An 18,034-nucleotide genomic window follows, 5' to 3' on the forward strand; every position below is an offset into this window, starting at 1 on the left:
CAAAACCACTTGCTTCATAACTCAACTGTTGATTGTACTGGATGAATACAGAGTTTTAAAATACATATATGTGTACACTTAAATAATGAACTAGGAGAAGTAGGTCTGGAATGAAGTCTATGGTCTGAGGCTTACAAGGCCTAGGGCCTACAAGGTCTTTTATCTGGATCAAGAGTTGAGTCCACATTTTGCAGGTAAGAGAGGCTTACTTAATAGATGAAGATATTTGGAGTAGATAGTTTGGGACAGAGGTTACCCCAGGATGCCCCTAGCAACCAGCTCTTCAGCCTGCTTTAAAGCAGGTGCCTCTTGACTGATTTGTTCCTCTCAACTTCAGTTGCTCCAAACCACTCTGCATGCTTTTGTCAGATAAATCCCCTCCAAAGCAGTGCTTTGAGATGAATGTGTATTCTCTGCTCCTTTAGCTGGAAAGTGAGGCACCTCCAGAACACCAAAGCCTACCTCAGCTCTGAAATTGGGACATGGATCCTCTTCTTCAGCCTAATGGGCCTTTTCATAAAGCCTATTCGTGTGTTTTCCAGGATTTGCCCAACCCTGTCCAGCCTGGAAAGCGCTTTTCTTTTCGATCTCTCACCCAAAAGAGTGAAATCTTCCTTTTTTCATTAGTCTTTTCAAACCCTCTTCTCTGAAACCATCATCTGTGATCACCACAAAGAACCCTTCTTTCTCCTCTGACCCCTAGAGCACTTAGGCTGCCTCTTCTTCAGTGCCCAGCTACCATGCCCTTGAGTTGCTGGTATTTGTTTTAACTTCGCATCTCTATGTGTTCCATAATTCCCCAACTAGGCTTTGAGAAATCTAAGGAGAGTGACAGTGTCATGGAGCAGATGAGAGAAAGAATGTACAATTTTTATACTGTTTGAAGCAGTTTATGTACTTAGTTAATTTTTGTGGTTCAAAGCAATGAAAAGTATTCTTCTCACTTTGCTGATGAGGAAACTGATGCTCAAAGAGGTTGTTACTTAAGGTCATAGCCTAATAGAAGTAATATTTGACTCCAAATGGTTGAATAGGATGACTTCTAGGTTTGCCTTTGCGGCTTGCTAGCTTTTGAGCCTCTAACACCTTGGACAAATGGCTTTCCCATTCTAAGCCTCACTTGTAAAATGAGAATTGGAATAGTTGCCACTTGGTCCAGTCGTTATGAAAACTATAGAATGCTCAGTGTAATACTTATGTGTAGCAATTGCTACAGTATACACTAGCACTTGTAAGTTCTGTTCCTATCACTACTATGACTAGTGTATCAATGATTAGTATTACAGCTGTCAGTACTGGTACCCCAGTTGTCACTACAACCTCAAATCATGTGTCATGGTGCCTATCTAATGTCCACTTTTTAGGCAGATGGTAGATATCTGAACAGCTGGCAGTGTGCATTTACAGAAAAGCCCACCAAATGCCCTCAAGGATCCCAGGCAGACATCAGTGCTGCCAGTCACATGTCTTAACGCCACATTTATGTAAGCCACCAATCCCCTCTCTTTCTAGTTTGCTCTGAAAATGAATCTGAAGCTGAGGCTGACCAGCAGATGGATAATTTGTACCTGAAAGCCTTGGAGGGTTTCATTGCCGTGGTGACCCAAGATGGTGATATGATCTTCCTGTCAGAAAACATCAGCAAGTTCATGGGACTCACCCAGGTGAAATCTTCTCTACCTCCTCAGAAAGGGGAAATATAACAAACAAAATGGTCAAGGGAGGGAGAAAATAATAAAGACAGGATGGTGAAGATAAATAGGATAAAAGTATGGGTATACATATACGTAAGTATCATACAACCCATTAGTGTTTAAATAATGAAAGAATAACACTGGGGGAAGTATGGTAAGAAGTTATAGAAAGCATTTAGAAACTTTCCTATAATTAAAAAATTAGTTGAAATTTTAAACCCCCATTTGGGGGTAGAAATTAGTAGAAAATTGTGGTCAGTGTCTTTTCACTTCTCCCTGCACATGCCCACTTAACGTTCATGATCCTCAGGCCATGCATCAAAAATACATACACTCCCACTCCTTGGAATTGGGTTTGGCATTGCTGCTGGCCATCCAGATTGGCAGTTCTTTCCAGACTAGATTACCAAAATAAACCTCCTGAGTCTGAGTCAAGTCCCTATCACTATCAATAGCCCTTTGCTACATCTGTATTTCTATGGATCTAACACTGGCCTGGAATTATGAGAAGAATTACCTGATTTGCTGTCTCCAGTACTGGAAGGTAGCTCAGCTTCCTCTTGGAGCCTTTCAATTCAGTGTTAGAAATAATGAAGACTAACCTTGTTTTTAAAACAGGTAGAGCTAACAGGACACAGCATCTTTGATTTCACTCATCCCTGTGACCATGAGGAGATCCGTGAGAACCTGACTCTCAAAAATGGTAAAGTACTGTGGTTTGTCTACCTCCCTCTTGTCCCACCCCTGAAAGAATCTACCTTCCCTTTATCTACGAGCACGAGACATGGCTCATGAACACAGCGATGCCAGAAAAGAAAAACATCCTGACATCAGTATGGACATGAAGCCTGAGATGAGGGTGATAAGATTGCAGGCACAAAGAAGATCCAGAACTCAAAAATAGCTTCTGCTGGCCCCATATGATGCCTGATGTCATACTACTAGGGCACACCTTCAGGTCAAGATGCCTTCTCTAGGAAGTTTCATCACCTGAGATCAGGCATCTCTGCCAAGTGATACCACCCAAACCAATAACCTCATCATCTGTGACCAAGTGCTCATGGGAGCTGCTGCATTTGTGCGTTGACTGTGTAACAGGACTTATGCAATCCTTTTTATATTCTGTCTCATGTTTTTGTGGGTTCAGTGGGCAGGGATCTTGCTTCATGTGATATCACTGGGCTGCAGTCATCTGGGATTGGACTAGGCTGGGGCCTGTATTAGGTGATTGACAAAGTGGGGTAGCTCTCTCCTTCAGTCTCTCCATTGAATCTCAAAGTGCCCTTTCCATATAGGGCCTTCAGATTAGCCATATTTGGTGGCAACTCTAGGCTCCCAACGTGTGAAAGCAGAAGCTGTCAGGAGCCTCCTGAGGTACTGTATTACTTCTGCCTCATTTTGCTGGTTGGAGCAAGCAAGGTTCAGGGTAGCCCTGATTCAGGGTAGGAGGAACCTGCCCAAGAACATGCATATCAAGAAGCCTGGCTCATTGCAACCACCAATGAGACTTAACAATACTATAGGAGCTATGACATGGATCTGGGGCATCTGGTGATGGGCAGGTAGATAGAGAAGAGATTATTTATTTATTTATTTATTTTTGCTGGTCCTGGAACTTGAACTCAGGGTCTGGGCACTGTCCCTGAGCCTTCTAGCACTCTACCACTTGAGCCATGTGCACCACTTCTGGCATTTTTTTGAGTAGTTTATTGGAGGTAAGAGTCTCACAGGGATTTGTCTGCCCAGGCTGGCTTCAAACTTCAACCCTCAGATCTCAGCCTCCTGAGTAACTTGGATTACAGGTGAGAGCCATTGGTACCCAGCTGAGAGGAGATTATATATAATGTTGTACAGAGGGGTTACAGTTATATGAGTAGGGTAATGAGTACATTTCTTTTCTCGTTTTGTTTTTTTTTTTTTTGGTTGGTCATGGGGCTTGAACTCTGGGCTTAGGTGCTGTCCCTGCACTCTTCAGTTCAAGGCAAGCGCCCTACCGCTTGAGCCACAGCGCCACTTCCAGTTTTCTAGTGGTTTATTGGAGATAAGAGTCTCACAGACTTTCCTGCTCAGGCTGGCTTTGAACCTCAATCCTCAGATCTCAGTCTCCTGAGTAGCTAGGATTACAGGTGTGAGCCACTGGTGCCCAGCTAATGAGTACATTTCATAGTGAGCATTGTTACCTTAAGAGATTTTTTTAAAGAGATAGTATACCAGATCTTACCTGTGGGAGTATACAATCAGTGCCAATGGATGGAGACAACCCACACAGGCTGTAACTGGGGGCATTTGACAAAAGACATGAATGGGGATGTTGTCAAGAGGGCTGCAGTTATGCATAATGACCATCAAGATTCTTTCTAAAACCAATCCCTAATCTGAACATACCTTGGCCTCATTTAGAGATCCTTTCTAATGTCTCTCTTTTTTCACTGCCATGGGTTTTATGGGGTATATGTTCATTCAAACTGAATAACAGAAGCAGTGGTACAAAGCCTTCAGGCTTTACCCTTGTTACTACACATGCTGAAAAAGCATAGTCTCGGTTTGATTCTGGTACCTGAACCAAGTACCCCACCTCTGTGTCCCTTGAGTCTTGCCTCCATCCTTAATGCATATTATCTGTAATTCTTACTTGGGCCTTCACCCAAGTTCCTCTTCTATCCCAACCACTACCCTTGATCTCTTCTCTGAATCCCTCTACCTTCCAAAAAAGGACTCAGCCACCTGGCTCTTAGGGTCCACAGGCTGGGGAGCTTTGGGCTGTGTCTGCTATGTTCCATAGCACTGAGAATAGTCTGTGTTCTGTATAATGGCTAGTTCTAGGGAAGAGGCTAACAAGCCTTTGGAAGTACTTTCTAAAGCCAGTGTTGATTCTTTCTTCTGTCCTCCAAAAACTCACTGGTCCTTGAGTTCTTGGTCTCAGTTTAACCACTGATCATAGTCTCAGTTTGACTTTGTGACCCAAACCAAGAACCCACTTCTGTGTTCTTGGGGTCTTTCTTTTAAAATTGATGGCATTAGACTAGGCAAGGTCTAGGACCTTCCAGCTTTCAAGTGCTTTGACCCATGGGCAAGTGCCTTCTGCTTATCAAAGTAGAACTTTAGTTCTACTTCTGACTCAGTGAGTCAGAAGATCCTCATCGAAGAAGCTTGTCTGTGAGTGGACTTATGATCTAGAAGCAAAAGGTTGGTACTAGTTCCTAGAGGAAGATAAGGCCATGGGTTAGATTATAGAAGGTTTTGAAGGCCAGGGAGAGGGACTTGAACTTTATCCTGCAGTTGGCAAGGAGCTAATAAAGGTTTTTGAGCATGTTCTTAAGTTAGGTAGGGAAAGAATGATCGAATGTCAGAATGGAAAGAATCCAGAGTTTAACAAGTTAGGGGCCCACAATAACAACCCGAACAGCTACAAAGGAGTCTCCTCAACCCTAACTTCTGGGGGCCCCCAAAATACAAATATATTTCTCATAATGCAAACCCTACCTGTGAAAGTTAAAACTGTAAGAAGCATTATTAAGTGTGTGAGAGAGTTTTATCAAAATGGAGGAATATTCTCTCCTTACAACAACAGCTTCCAGGTGCTGGTAGCTCACGCCTGTAATCCTAGCTACTCAGAGGGTTGAGGTCTGGGATCACAGTTTGAACACAGCATGGCAGGGAAATTCGAGACTCTTAACTCCAAGTAATCACCAAAAAAGCCAGAAATACAGCTGTGGTTCAAGTGGTAAAGTACCAGCCTTGAGCAAAAAGCTTAGGGATAATACCCAGGCTCTGAGTTCAAGCCCCAGGACTGGCAAAAAAAAAACCACAAAAACAAAAAAATAGCCATCATTCAGTCCAAGTATGCCAAATAAATCAAGCTCTTCTGGAGGTTTAGATGGAGAGGCTTGTGGCTTTTCCTAGAGTGAGGGGAATGACCATTTGAAGTAAGGCTGTAAGTTCTCTGATACTGGTAAGGGGACAGGAGCGCAATTTAATTAATTCTGGTTAAGAGAGCAGCTGATCTACACTGAGTTCATCTTCAAAGTGCACCTGCTTACCCAATCCCAGGAAAGTTAAACACAATTTCTGGTTAAATCTAATGGCACATTAGAAGAAATCTAATAATACTTTGTCTTCAGTGTAGTAATTGGGGGTTAAAAAGAGAATGCCAGCTTCCTGGGAGAAAGGTTATATAGAAGAAAAGCAGAGTGCTTCTGAGGACAATTCAAAGCATATACCCCTGCAGTAACTGGCTTCTCCTATATCAAACTCTGGCCTTCCTACTGGAAGACCCTGGGTCTCCTGGACCCAGAGCAAGTTTCTGAAACCGTGGCCATAGTCACTCACTGCTTTCACTGACTGAAGACCAAACTCTAGGTTCAGGGGGGAAACAAACCCTATAGGCAGCTCCTACCTTCCAGAAGTTCAGGCTTCAGATAAGGAGACAAGCTAAAGGTGAGAAACCATTAGTCCATGGGCCACAATGAAGCTCAATCTTCATTGAAGGCTGCAGAGCCTACAAGTATAAACAATAGGGAAACAGGAAAAATAAGTTGCCCAGAAACCATCAGGCTGGGCCTCTCTTGTCAATGAAAACATAAAATTAATTTGACTGGTTTTCACACTTTTGACCATCCAGGCTCTGGTTTTGGAAAGAAAAACAAAGATATGTCCACTGACCGGGACTTCTTCATGAGGATGAAGTGCACAGTAACCAACAGAGGCCGAACTGTCAATCTCAAGTCAGCCACATGGAAGGTAGGACAGCATCAGGCTTGGGGTTAGAGTCCCAGGTTGGTCAGGAGGAATGCCTAAAGGCCTGCTCCTTCCCCTATATGTAGCACTCTCAGCCTCCTGTCTGACCTCTGGCCCCACAGGTCTTACACTGCACTGGCCAGGTGAAAGTCTACAACAACTGTCCTCCTCACAGTAGCCTCTGTGGCTACAAGGAGCCTCTGCTCTCCTGCCTCATCATCATGTGTGAGCCTATCCAGCACCCATCCCACATGGACATTCCATTGGACAGCAAGACCTTCCTGAGCCGCCACAGCATGGACATGAAATTCACCTATTGTGATGACAGGTGGGGATCTGAGCATTCAGCAGCTGTGCTGAGCAGGGTGTGTGTGTGTCTGTGTGTGTGTCTGTGTGTGTCTGTGTGTCTGTGTACCTGTAATGAAGGGATGGGACTGGAGCATGAGTATTGAAAGTCTGTGTGCTTGTATTGTGTTTCATTCTACCAGTTCTCAGAGGTCTTTACCATAATAGTTGATGGTGTCTCAGTGACATAGCTTCAGTCTGTCTGTTCCTCTGTGTGACTATTGTCATCATTGTGCTGTGTATACATTTTTCTACTTATGTCTCAAGGCTCCTGAGAAAATTTCCAGGATGTGCCCTGCCTCAGATGACAAGGGCAAAGAGATTTCTATCAGTATTCTCCATTCAGAGGCCTGCCTAGAGCATAGAGTTTGGGCCTAAATACTGACACATGGTGAGACTAGCTTCTCCTGGTTCTCTTTTATGACTGACTGAGCTATTCCCTCCATTTTCCCCCTGCTGTATGCAGCTGCATTCTGACCACTGGCTAACCTTGTTTTAAAGCTTTCAGAGGAAGGGAGGTAATTCAAACTCTGCACTCCAACTCTAGGATCACTGGAAATTGGACACAGTAGGCTAGGCCCTGGGGCAATGTGGCCTAGGTTCAGATCTAGTTGTGCATTAGTGCAGATGTATAGTGTTAGTTCTTGTTTCTGTTATTACTAATGTTGTCAAGAGACCACCCAAGACCACACAGTCATCTGGGCAGGCATGTCATCTCTAGTTCCTAGTTCAAGTTAAGGGCTAACGTGGTAGAGAAGAAGCTGGGGTTGTCATTGAGTGTCTAAACCACATGACATTACTAACCCCTACATGCTTGCCCCTGGGGCTATGAGCCAGATGATTAGAATGTGGAGGAGGACAGTAAGGACAGTTATGAGGGGCAGTGGCCAGCATTAGAGAGGGAAGAAAGCCATAAGTAACTGATCTTGGGGGGAGGCCCCTCGGGAGTGAATGCCATTTATACCTTGCTGAGTAGTGTACACCAGATGTGTCCTTCAGGACAGAGCTCATCCACTCTGATCCTACCTTTCTTCAGTATCCAAAGTCAACTCTGTAGCCTCTCTATCTCTGTGCCACTCCCCTCTAAAATGGATAATTATGTTCTCAGCCTCTTTCATGGAATCAGTCATGCATGGTCATGGCTGTCAAGTATTCAGAAAAGCACAGGACAGCAGCACATGGGAGGTTTCTTGGGAGTATACTTGTTGCTGTTATGTTGCTGTTGTTGCTTTTGCCCTTGACCATCCTGAGGCAAAATATGCCCACAAACCAAATGAGACAAGAGCATTCCTGAAGGCTCAGGGCCTGACAGAGGAAGGAAGACCACTGGCAAAAAACTGCCTTGTCTTCCTTATCAGCAGGAAACCCCTGAGCCTTAGAACAAGAACTCCTGCCCAGCCTCCCCCAAACCCACCACATCTTTCTGTTTCCTTCATGGCACAGCCCTGCTTTTGGGTAGACATATTTCCATTCTTCTGATTCTAGACTAACCTAGCATTAGTTGGTAGTATCTTCTTAGAATTGGCTATCACTTGTGGCACAACTTCAGGACTTTTGTAAAAGTGTTGGGAAGGTGGCTCAGTGGTAGAGTGCTTGCCTTGCATGCATGAGGCCCTGGGTTCAATTCCTCAGTGCCACATAAACAAAAAAAAAAAAAAAAGCTGGAAGTGGTGCTGTGCCGCAAGTGGTAGAGTGCTAGCCTTGAGCTGAAGAGCTGAGGGACAGTGCCCAGGCTCAGAGTTCAGGCCCCAGGACTGGCAAAAAAAAAAGCATTGTGAAACATTTCTGTCACTCATTTTTTTTTGGGGGGGGGAGAGGGGTTGTGGTCCTTGAACTCTGGGTCTGGGCACTGTCCCTCAGCTCTTCAGCTTACGGCTAGCGCTTTATCACTTGAGCCACAGCACCACTTACTGTTTTCTGGTGGTTTATTGGAGATAAGAGTCTCACAGACTTTCCTGTCCGGGTTGGCTTTGAACCCTGATTCTCAGATCTCAGCTTCCTTAGTGGCTAAGATTACAGGCATGAGCCACTAGCGCCTGGCTCTGTCTCCCATTTTCAACTCATTATAGCCCAAACCTCGGGCTCTGAGCAATTTTCTAAGTTGAAAAAGCAGCTATAGTCTCATGGGGAGAGGTAGTCATGAATGAAGGCTTTTATCCTGCAACTTTGACAGTTGTCAGAATGGCTGTCACCATCATAATCATGAGGACACAAAGATGATGATGATGACTAGAGAGAAAGAGGAATTCTTGTTCATGTCACGGTCATTTACCAGGTGCAGTCCTTGTGTCCTTGATGTACACCTCTTTCAGTAGTATGCAGAGATGACTTGGGAAGCTGCAACACATGATCCACATGTCACTGGTTTTGACAGGAAGTGGTGCTCAGGACACCCTGGCCACGTAGCCTGAGAGCAGCTGCAAGTGTTGTGGGTGATGGAAGCTAGAATTGGCCCCTGTGGGTGAGACATACCCATCATGGGACTCCGCCATACAAGCAAAGTCCTGTTATCCTTGAAAAACTATAGCAAAAAGGATGTTTTTTATAATTGTTTTTAAAAGCTTAAGATTTTGATTTTTATAAAAGTGAAGGAAAAACTCACTTTGGAAAGCAAAATTCAATGTTAATCTGTTTCCTCATTGTCTTGATTTGAATGAGTTTTAGATAATTTTCTGAAAGCATGTGGATAAAAGAAAACAGGGAGAGCAGATGAAATTGGACATCTAAAAGTGGTTGAAAAGAAAATGGACACAGGCAGAGGAGAGACACTATACTGACTTTTTGGTTTAAGACTGGCAGCCAAGTATATAATACTGACAGCATGGAGGAGGGAGATATTGCTTATATGTTTTGTGGGTCACGGTGCATTTGCAGCAAGGAACTTGATTACATGACCCCTACTAGAATTCAGTGATTCTGGAGAAATGGATGTGAATGTACATAAACACACAGAATGCTGTGCCATACAGAAGTTGTGCTTAAGCAATTAGCAGATTAGTGAACAAGGGCACAGACACAGCTTAGACAGTTATGAAGTGACTATTTTAAGTCTTTAATCCCTAAGGGTTATTTCTCAATTGCTCTGATGAGGACTTGGGTTTGTGGGTTTGGTTTTTTTGGGGGGTGGGGGAGTTTGAAGGCTTATTTTCATTCTTTGTATTGGGAATTGGACACAAACACACACACACACACACACACACACACACACACACACACGCCTTTAGTGTACTGTTCTTAATAGTTCTGAGATATCCTTCAAACCAGTGCCTACATGGGATAGCTAATAAGAAGTGGAATCAATAGGTCTTCCCATTTTAATCAGAGAATTTATTTGGTTTAATGATATCTAATACAAAACAGACTACAAAAGCCAGAAATAATATGAAGCAACTAAGGCAATAGAATCCACAAAATCACTTTTGAGGCAGTTTGATAGTTTTTTAACCCTTACATCAAACACAGTACAGATTTTTAAATACAATATAGTTTCAGAAAGTTAAAATCAAAGAAAGAAGGGAGGAAGGGAAGGGAGGACAGAGAAAATAGAGAGGAGGATAAAAAACAGAAATAAGAGAGATTTTTCAGAGTCTATAATCAATGAATCTGAAAGCCCATTCTGATACATTTAAAATTGAATACAGAAATGTAGATAGTTCAAAAATATTTATCTTCCCTTAAATAAAGAGTCATCAGATTATTTAAGGCCCTCTATTAATTATTTTAGTCATTACATTTTTAAAAGTGTATAATGATTCATATGTTAGTTACATTTGTATATACATGTTAGGTAGCCTTTCTCTGAAATACTTGTTACTAAAGGTATTTCAGATTTCCAAGGATTTTTGGTTTTTGAAATACAGATTCTATACTCAACCAGATTCTACTCTGAGCACTGCTATCCTGAAACTCTAAAAGCCAAAGTACTCTGAAATCTGAAACTTTTTGAATATAACATTGGCACATTTTGGATGTCAGATTCTCACACTAGGCATGTTCAAATCTGTTTATACTTCACTGTTGTAGCTTGTGACCAAGGGAGAAAAGTTGGGTAGCTATGTTAAAAGAATGTATAAGTGATGATCTTCTCTACCTATGACTCAAACATAGGCATAATACTCCACTTCATAAAATACTAAGTAGTTCATGAACTGTTGTTTATTGGGCCCCTGGCTAACTAATAATCCTGTGCCAAATACAATTATATGAAAGAAGTAAAGAGAAGATTGTTGATCTCAAAGAGTTTAGGGTCTGAGACACAAGCAGCTTAATGAAACTATAATGATATGAAATAAAATATTCCATTCTCCCAAAAAGGAAAACAAAAATTGTTCCCAAATAGTTTAACTTTAAAATAGGTGGTTTTAAATTCATGTGGAGGTGCCATCTAGTGACAAAAGAGAGTAACTGACAGGTGTGAGGCCATCAAGACTAATGTCTAACTGGCTTGTACCACCACTTGACTTTGTGACTTCTATGAGTCTTTCTGTATCTTAGAAATAAAGTACAAAATCAAATTATGTGGATAGGGCATCATGGGGAAAAGAGAAATCAGTATCAAAATTACAGTCAAAATTTTAAACTAAGCCAGGTGATGGTGTCTCCTACCTATAATCCTAGCTATTCAGGAGTCTGAGATTTGAGGATGGAGGTTTAAAGCCAACCAGGAAGGAAACTCTGTGAGACTCTTATTTCCAATTAAATTACAGAAAAAGCCAGAAGTAGTGCTATGGCTCGAGTGATAGAATGCTAACCTTGAATAACCAGGAGTAAAGGAGCTCAGGGACCGCACGCAGGCCCAGAGTTCAAGCCTAAGGATGGGAGGGTGGGGGGAAGAATTTAAAAAGAGGATAATTTAATCTTTGCAGATAAAAAAACTTAAGGACAACCATCTTTTGCCAATGAATTGAATGAACTTAGGATGTAATAAAAACTAGTATTTGCAGTTCAGCAAGTTAAGATTGCTGAATTCCAAATTCTATACCTAAAATGTATGGTAAATTCATTTTAATCAAAGATGTTGAGAACAGTAAAGATGGTCAAAGGAAGGGCCATAAAGAGATTACCAATGAAGAAAATTATAGAGATGTGAGTTGTGAAACATACATATATCAACACAGCCAGAAGGTATTTTGAAGTCTAAGAATAAATTAGACTGATTTCCAGCAAATAAATAGTAAAATACTGTACTCTTTATTGTATAGTAAGCAAATTTAGTAAGTTATTTTTTTCATCTTTTTATTGGAGGGATGCCATCTTTAAACTTGCAGTCTTTCAGGAGGACAGAAATACATACATGTTCTTTGTGTATATAGCCTATTCTAAATATTTTTCCTGACCTATATTAGCCTTTTTCTATACATCCTAATTAAGAGAAAAGATAGTGTTTCTTTATATCCTTGAGTAAGGAGGAACTTTAATGTGCTGATCACTTCCTTCTACTTTCTGGAAATCACCCCAACAATATCTGAGTATGTGGGAAATGCTCATGTGTTCTCTTGTCTTGTTTGCAGTGCTCAAAAAATTCCCTCCAAAATGTTTTTTACCATGTCCATTCTCTTTGGAACTTATTTCAAAGTTTAATAGACTTCACAATTCAAAAACTGTTCTATGTGATCTGCTTCACCCTTACTATAGCTCAGGCACATTTTCTCTTACTGATACAGGTTTTGGATAATGATAGGCAAAGCTAGTTGAATAGGTCTCCAAAACTGGGTCATATTTGCAGAAAATCCAAGACATAAGACTGTATTTTCAATAAGTAAAACCTGAATAAACTAAAAACAACAAGGTATTGGAATCTGAGTTTATGAACTGTCTATATAATATATATTTAAGGAAATGAGAAGTCAAAGCTTATTAGCATGTTTAGGAACCAGTATTCGTGAATCAAGAATTGCCAGAAGGGTTGAAGGAAAGAGATGACTTTAGTATAAGTTTTACTTTTTAGAAAACAAGTAAATGCTAACAAACTTCTTAAAACTTGAATTCTTGCTGAGATCTGAGGATCTAGGTTCAAAGCCAGTCCAGGAAAGGAAAGTCAATGAGACTCTTTAATTAATCACCAAAAAGCTGAAAATGGCTCAAGTGGTAGATTGCTAGCCTTGAGTTTAAAAAAAGCTCAAGGACAGCACTCAGACCCTGAGATTAAGCCCCAGGACTCGCACAAAAACAAAAGAAAACAGAAAATCAAACCTTGCAAACCTCTGCCTCCCCATAAATAATTTAAATGTTCTTTTTGTTGTTGTTGTTAGTCATGGGGCTTAAACTCTGGGCCTGGGTGCTACCCCTCAGCTCTTCAGCTCAAGGCTAGCACTCTACCACTTGAGCCACAGTACCACTTCCCCAAGTTTATTGGAGATAAGAATCTCACAGACTTTCCTCCACAGGCTGGCTTTGAACCACGACTTCATATCTCAGCCTCCAAAGTAGCTAGGATTACAGGTGCCAGGCTTAAATGTTCTTTAATCATCATACTTACATGATTAATTTACTTAGCAGATATGATACTCTTGTAGAAAATAGAGGTAGAATCTGCATTCAGACATTCCTTGTCCTGAGAAAGTAGAGTATGAAGTCACACTGGCACATCCTATGGCAGCCCATGGTGAGAAGAACAAACCAGGGGCTGGGAAGATGGCTCAGTGGTAGAACGCTTGCCTTGCATGCATGAGGCCCTGGGTTCAATTCCTCAGCACCACATAAGCAAAAAGGAAAAAGCCGGAAGTGGCGCTGTGGCTCAAGTGGTAGAGCGTTAGCCTTGAGCTGAAGAGCTGAGGGACAGCGCCCAGGCCCAGAGTTCAGGCCCCACGACCAGACCACCCCCCCTCCAAAAAAAACAAAAAAAGAACAAACCATCATAGGAATGGGACTGCTTTCTCCTGCCTCTTGAAGGGACAGCCTTTAACTCTAGATAGTGGCTTTTGAACAGATTCTAGGCATTAAAATAATGAGCAATTAAGGGCAATGAATAACTCTATTCACATTTCACAGGCACATCTCACTCTGAAGTCCAAAGTCAGAGACCTGGCCTACACACTTGCTTGGGAAAACACTAACTTCAAAACTTAACAAGCCGTTTTCCCCCTAGGTTTTCTACTTTCTCTTTTCCTTCAACATCTACTTCTGTGTAGCTGCCTCTATATCTTCGCACTTTGTCTTGGACCTACTGCTTTTTCTACTTTATTCTCATAGGATATCCTCTGTTGTCCTCCCTTTTGAAATTGGGTAAATTAGGTTTCTTTTACAAAGTTTCTCTCTCCTTTAAAACAGAAGAGCCCTACCAAGTTGAACTTTAAATTTATAGGTGATTCTGATTGTTTTTCCCCCACTGAGTCAAGGATCCTTAATTAGAAAGAAAGAAATGGTTTCTCTCCCCGCTCCCTGATGGATGAAAAGGAGGCAACTCTTATCAACTCTGTTGGCTGGTCCAGAGCTTGGGGAAGGGAGTAGGGAAGACCCTGTGTGCTATAGTAGCTGACCCTATAAACAAGTGTGGTTCATTAACCTCCCTGCCGGCGTCAGCATGCCTGCAGATAGAGGCCAGTGACCATTAGCTTTAAGATGGGGTTTCCTGGCTTTGTGAAGTTTGACAACTCAAATGTTCTTCAATTGTGTTTGGGTTATGTGTATTTCCCAGTTTTTATGGTAGTCTGTTTAAAGGAATGAAGGAGACATTAAATATTTATATTAGTTGACAAGATAAATGAAAGCTGCTAGTGGAAGATATCTAGCAATTCCAAAATCTATGTTTGTTTGTCCACTTCCAAAACATGTCCATTGTGTGCCTTTGAACAGATGATACATTAATTAGATTAAAAAAATCTTATTATGAGGCTGATTATAATATTTACTTGTAACATTTTCATTTAAAGATCCTAATCTTGAAAGGAAATTTAATTCCTTCAGGAAATACAATCATATCTTTCCTAGAATGCCTGTAGATGCATTATTGAGAGTCTCTAGAAAATTCTTGGCCTGCCCAGAAGTGAAAGCAAGTTTATCTATCAAAGCAGTGAGCCTGAAAATGGCCAACTTGTTAACAGAGCCACTGGTACAGTTCTGATGCCCAGGCTAAGATTGAAATGTGTTTGACCCACAGAAAAATGATATGATATGGTACAGGGCCAACCCTGTTCTGTCACCTTCTTCTCTGCCAAACTGAACCTCAGCTAAGGCACTATTAGGTGCTGACCTCAGTGTCGTGCTACAGGGAATAGGTTCATGGCCAATGAGTTCAGGGACAAGTGAAGGGGAAAATCCTCCCACTATGATACCAACTGGCTGATACAAGTGGCTACTAGCTTTTTGCTGAAAAAAAATCTCCCTAGGGCTGAATCAGCAAAGACATAAGCCTCCTGGCTTTGACCCAGGCTTTAAACTCCAGAGTCTCAAACAGGTAGGAACCTCACCTCTTCTTTGCTGCTATGGTACAATATATAGACTTGAGAAAGGCTGGATTGAGGATTATGGGTTGATGGAGGTTATATGTGTGTGTATGAACACACACAGAATGCAATTTGGCAAGTATACTCAAGGAAGAAAAGTAGATCATTAGCATTCAGGTTCCTTGGTAGTGCTGAGATAGATAGGTCTCTAGTTTAACTTGAGATCCAGAAAAATCTACTGCTCAGATACTCTAAGCTCCAATTATAGAATAGGCAAAAGTGAAGCCCTGAGTTCAAGGGCTGACAGCCTAGGATGTGAGAAGACAAACGCGTCTTCATTTGTAACACTGCATGCCCTTTGGGATTTCATTAGCGAGGCAGTAGTGAAGGCGGAAGGAATCGAAGAGGGTTTGTGGAAAATGAGACTTCAAGCTAGCTCTACAAGAGTTAGAGCTTTGAGGAGCTGGGAGGCTGGGGGGCCTGGCTGTAGGAGTGAGTTTGGTGTAAAGCAAGGAGGTATATGGATTGGGTACCAGGGAAGAGGATGTGTGACATGTTGTAGGTTAGCTCAAGATCAGATTGCCTGGAAATAGAGACTTGGTTTCTGGAGGGAAACTGGGCAATTAGCCCTTGATTGTGGTTAGCTGACTGTCAATACTGAGCCAGGGCTGTGGCAGGATGGAGGCAGTACTTTTTGAGGGCATAGTCTGACAATTGTGTACAAAGTTATTCCATTTAGAGGAGATTTAAGAGTAGAGAGAATAAGCCAAGCAGCTAGTGTTTCTGCTTTCTGCACCTGCCCAGCATGGGCACAGCAAGAGGCATATGCTGTAATAATGAGCCTCCAGTGTCCATTCTAACTTGAGATAGAGTAAGTAAAGAAGACAATAAACTCATGAAGATGATGGCAGAGATAATGAAGAATAACATTAGGTCTGATGTGGAGTAATGTCACTGTGGTGGTTCTTAAGCAGGGTTTGTTTGTTCCAATGCATCCATCACAGAGCAAAGGTCCTAAGGAATTGGGTGTTCTTCCTGGCTCTCCACACTTGCCTTTTCCCTGCCTACTTCTCGTCCAAACTAGCCATCTTTACCAAACAAAGTCAGTGGCAATCAGGATAGCCTTGTCCTATCCTGGCATAGCTTCCTGTGTACCAAAGAAGACTGTGATGTTTCTCCCTAAGTATCCCCTACTCTCCCTTCTTTTCTGAGATGGGGACGAATGAGTAAAAACTGCCATGGAAGACACATGTAATATCTGAGGGCACCTGAAGTCATGAACTCATGATGGCAACCTGAGAAGAAGCATCCAGGAAGCAAAGCTTTAGCATAGATGGCTTACACTACTGGGCTCCTTCTCACTCTACTGTCTCTTCATTTGAGCCATAGAATTGCCACTTCTTGCTGGGTACCACTGTCTTGTAGAATGAGTTTGAACTAATAATGAAGAGGCCTAGGTTTTTTCTCTTGTTCTGCTCCTAGGCACTTGTGTGTCTACACAGCTACAGGCATTTGGTTTGGGCTGTGTGAACCCCTTGTAGTGGTTCTAGGAGAGCAAGCATGTGCGTTCAGTAGGGTAGGGGTCGGGGAAGGGACCATGGCAATTGAGGTGGATCCAAATTGTTTGCAGACTGAGTAAATGGTGTGGTCAAGAGGTCTAGATTGTGTTAATTTGAGTGTTATAAATTTATTTCTTTTCTGGGTTTAATTTCTTCAAGTTCCTGTGTTCATTTCTCTTCGTGTGACATGGTTTTTTTTTTAAATTCAGAATCACAGAACTGATTGGTTACCACCCTGAGGAGCTACTTGGCCGCTCAGCCTATGAGTTCTACCATGCACTGGACTCAGAGAACATGACCAAAAGCCACCAGAACTGTAAGTTCCAGAAGTATCTCATGGGCATCTTCATTTTCATGAAATCTAGCCTCCCGTGGAAGGCTATACCAGATTGCCACCATATTTTTATGGGGGAGGGTACCAAAAAGGGTACCCTTTCTGCCTGGATTGGTGTCAAACCAGGATTATAGATGGGGCCTACCCCTCTAGTTCAGAGCAACCATCTCAGGTGGTAGCTAAAACAGGCTTTCAAGATAGAGAACCAAAGCTGCCACCAACCTTCCAGACCAATTAAGAAAACAACCCTTCCACTAGGTCCAGTTTGGAGACAATAGGCTGGGCAGTATCTCAGTCCCACAGTCTACCTCTCCTAAGCCCTCTTGTATAGCCAACAATCTATACTGTCCTCTGGGACAATCCTGTGGAGAATAATATGTGGCAACAATAATACATGGCAACAATGTGGATCTGAGTTATACTTGCGAGTCCATCTGTGCATAGAAGAGAAGGCCTGAGGGAGTTAAGGAAAGAACAAAAGACAATTGAATTGGACAGTGAAAAATGAGACAAAACAAAGGAGAAGGTAGTCTGGAACCAACTAAACATAGGTGTTCAGACAGGCATAGTTCTATTGGAGCTTGCTTGCTACATCAGTGTAACTTTAGAGGAGGAAGCCCAGGTTAGGGGTCACATGCCTGTAATCTTAGAACTTGAGAGACTGAGGGCAGATCTTGAGTTGCAGGTCAGTCTGGGCTTTATGTCTAAAGAAAAAATTTCACTTGGGGAGGCTGTTGAAACAGCAAAGTGTTGGCCTATAGGAACTCTATTCTATAGCTTAGAAGATTAAAGGATTCTAGGACTTACTACAATAGTAATGCTGTACATCTGTACAAGACACATGTAGTCTTTACAGTACTTGAAATATAGCTGGTGAAAAATAAATTTAAAACATATCCTAAAAAATACCTGTTGAGCAGAACAATTCAACTTTTAAAGTTTAAAATAATTTAATCAGACACACCTGATCTGGGGCCACCA

At 42.0% G+C, this 18,034-nt stretch overlaps 1 protein-coding gene across 2 annotated transcripts in view; it reads left to right on the forward strand.

Moving 5' to 3' along the window:
• The window catches only part of Epas1 (endothelial PAS domain protein 1), an 89,646-nt gene that overhangs the window by 56,140 nt on the left and 15,472 nt on the right, over positions 1–18,034 (forward strand). For both annotated transcript variants that reach the window (XM_013017968.1, XM_013017967.1), the window contains 5 exons: positions 1,513–1,664; positions 2,313–2,397; positions 6,316–6,434; positions 6,554–6,759; positions 16,929–17,035. In XM_013017968.1, coding sequence (XP_012873422.1) covers positions 1,513–1,664; positions 2,313–2,397; positions 6,316–6,434; positions 6,554–6,759; positions 16,929–17,035 — 669 coding nt within the window. The remainder of the gene's footprint in view (positions 1–1,512; positions 1,665–2,312; positions 2,398–6,315; positions 6,435–6,553; positions 6,760–16,928; positions 17,036–18,034) is intronic.

The sequence above is a fragment of the Dipodomys ordii genome, unplaced genomic scaffold (assembly GCF_000151885.1).
Source record: "Dipodomys ordii isolate 6190 unplaced genomic scaffold, Dord_2.0 Scaffold37, whole genome shotgun sequence".
NCBI lineage: Eukaryota > Metazoa > Chordata > Mammalia > Rodentia > Heteromyidae > Dipodomys > Dipodomys ordii.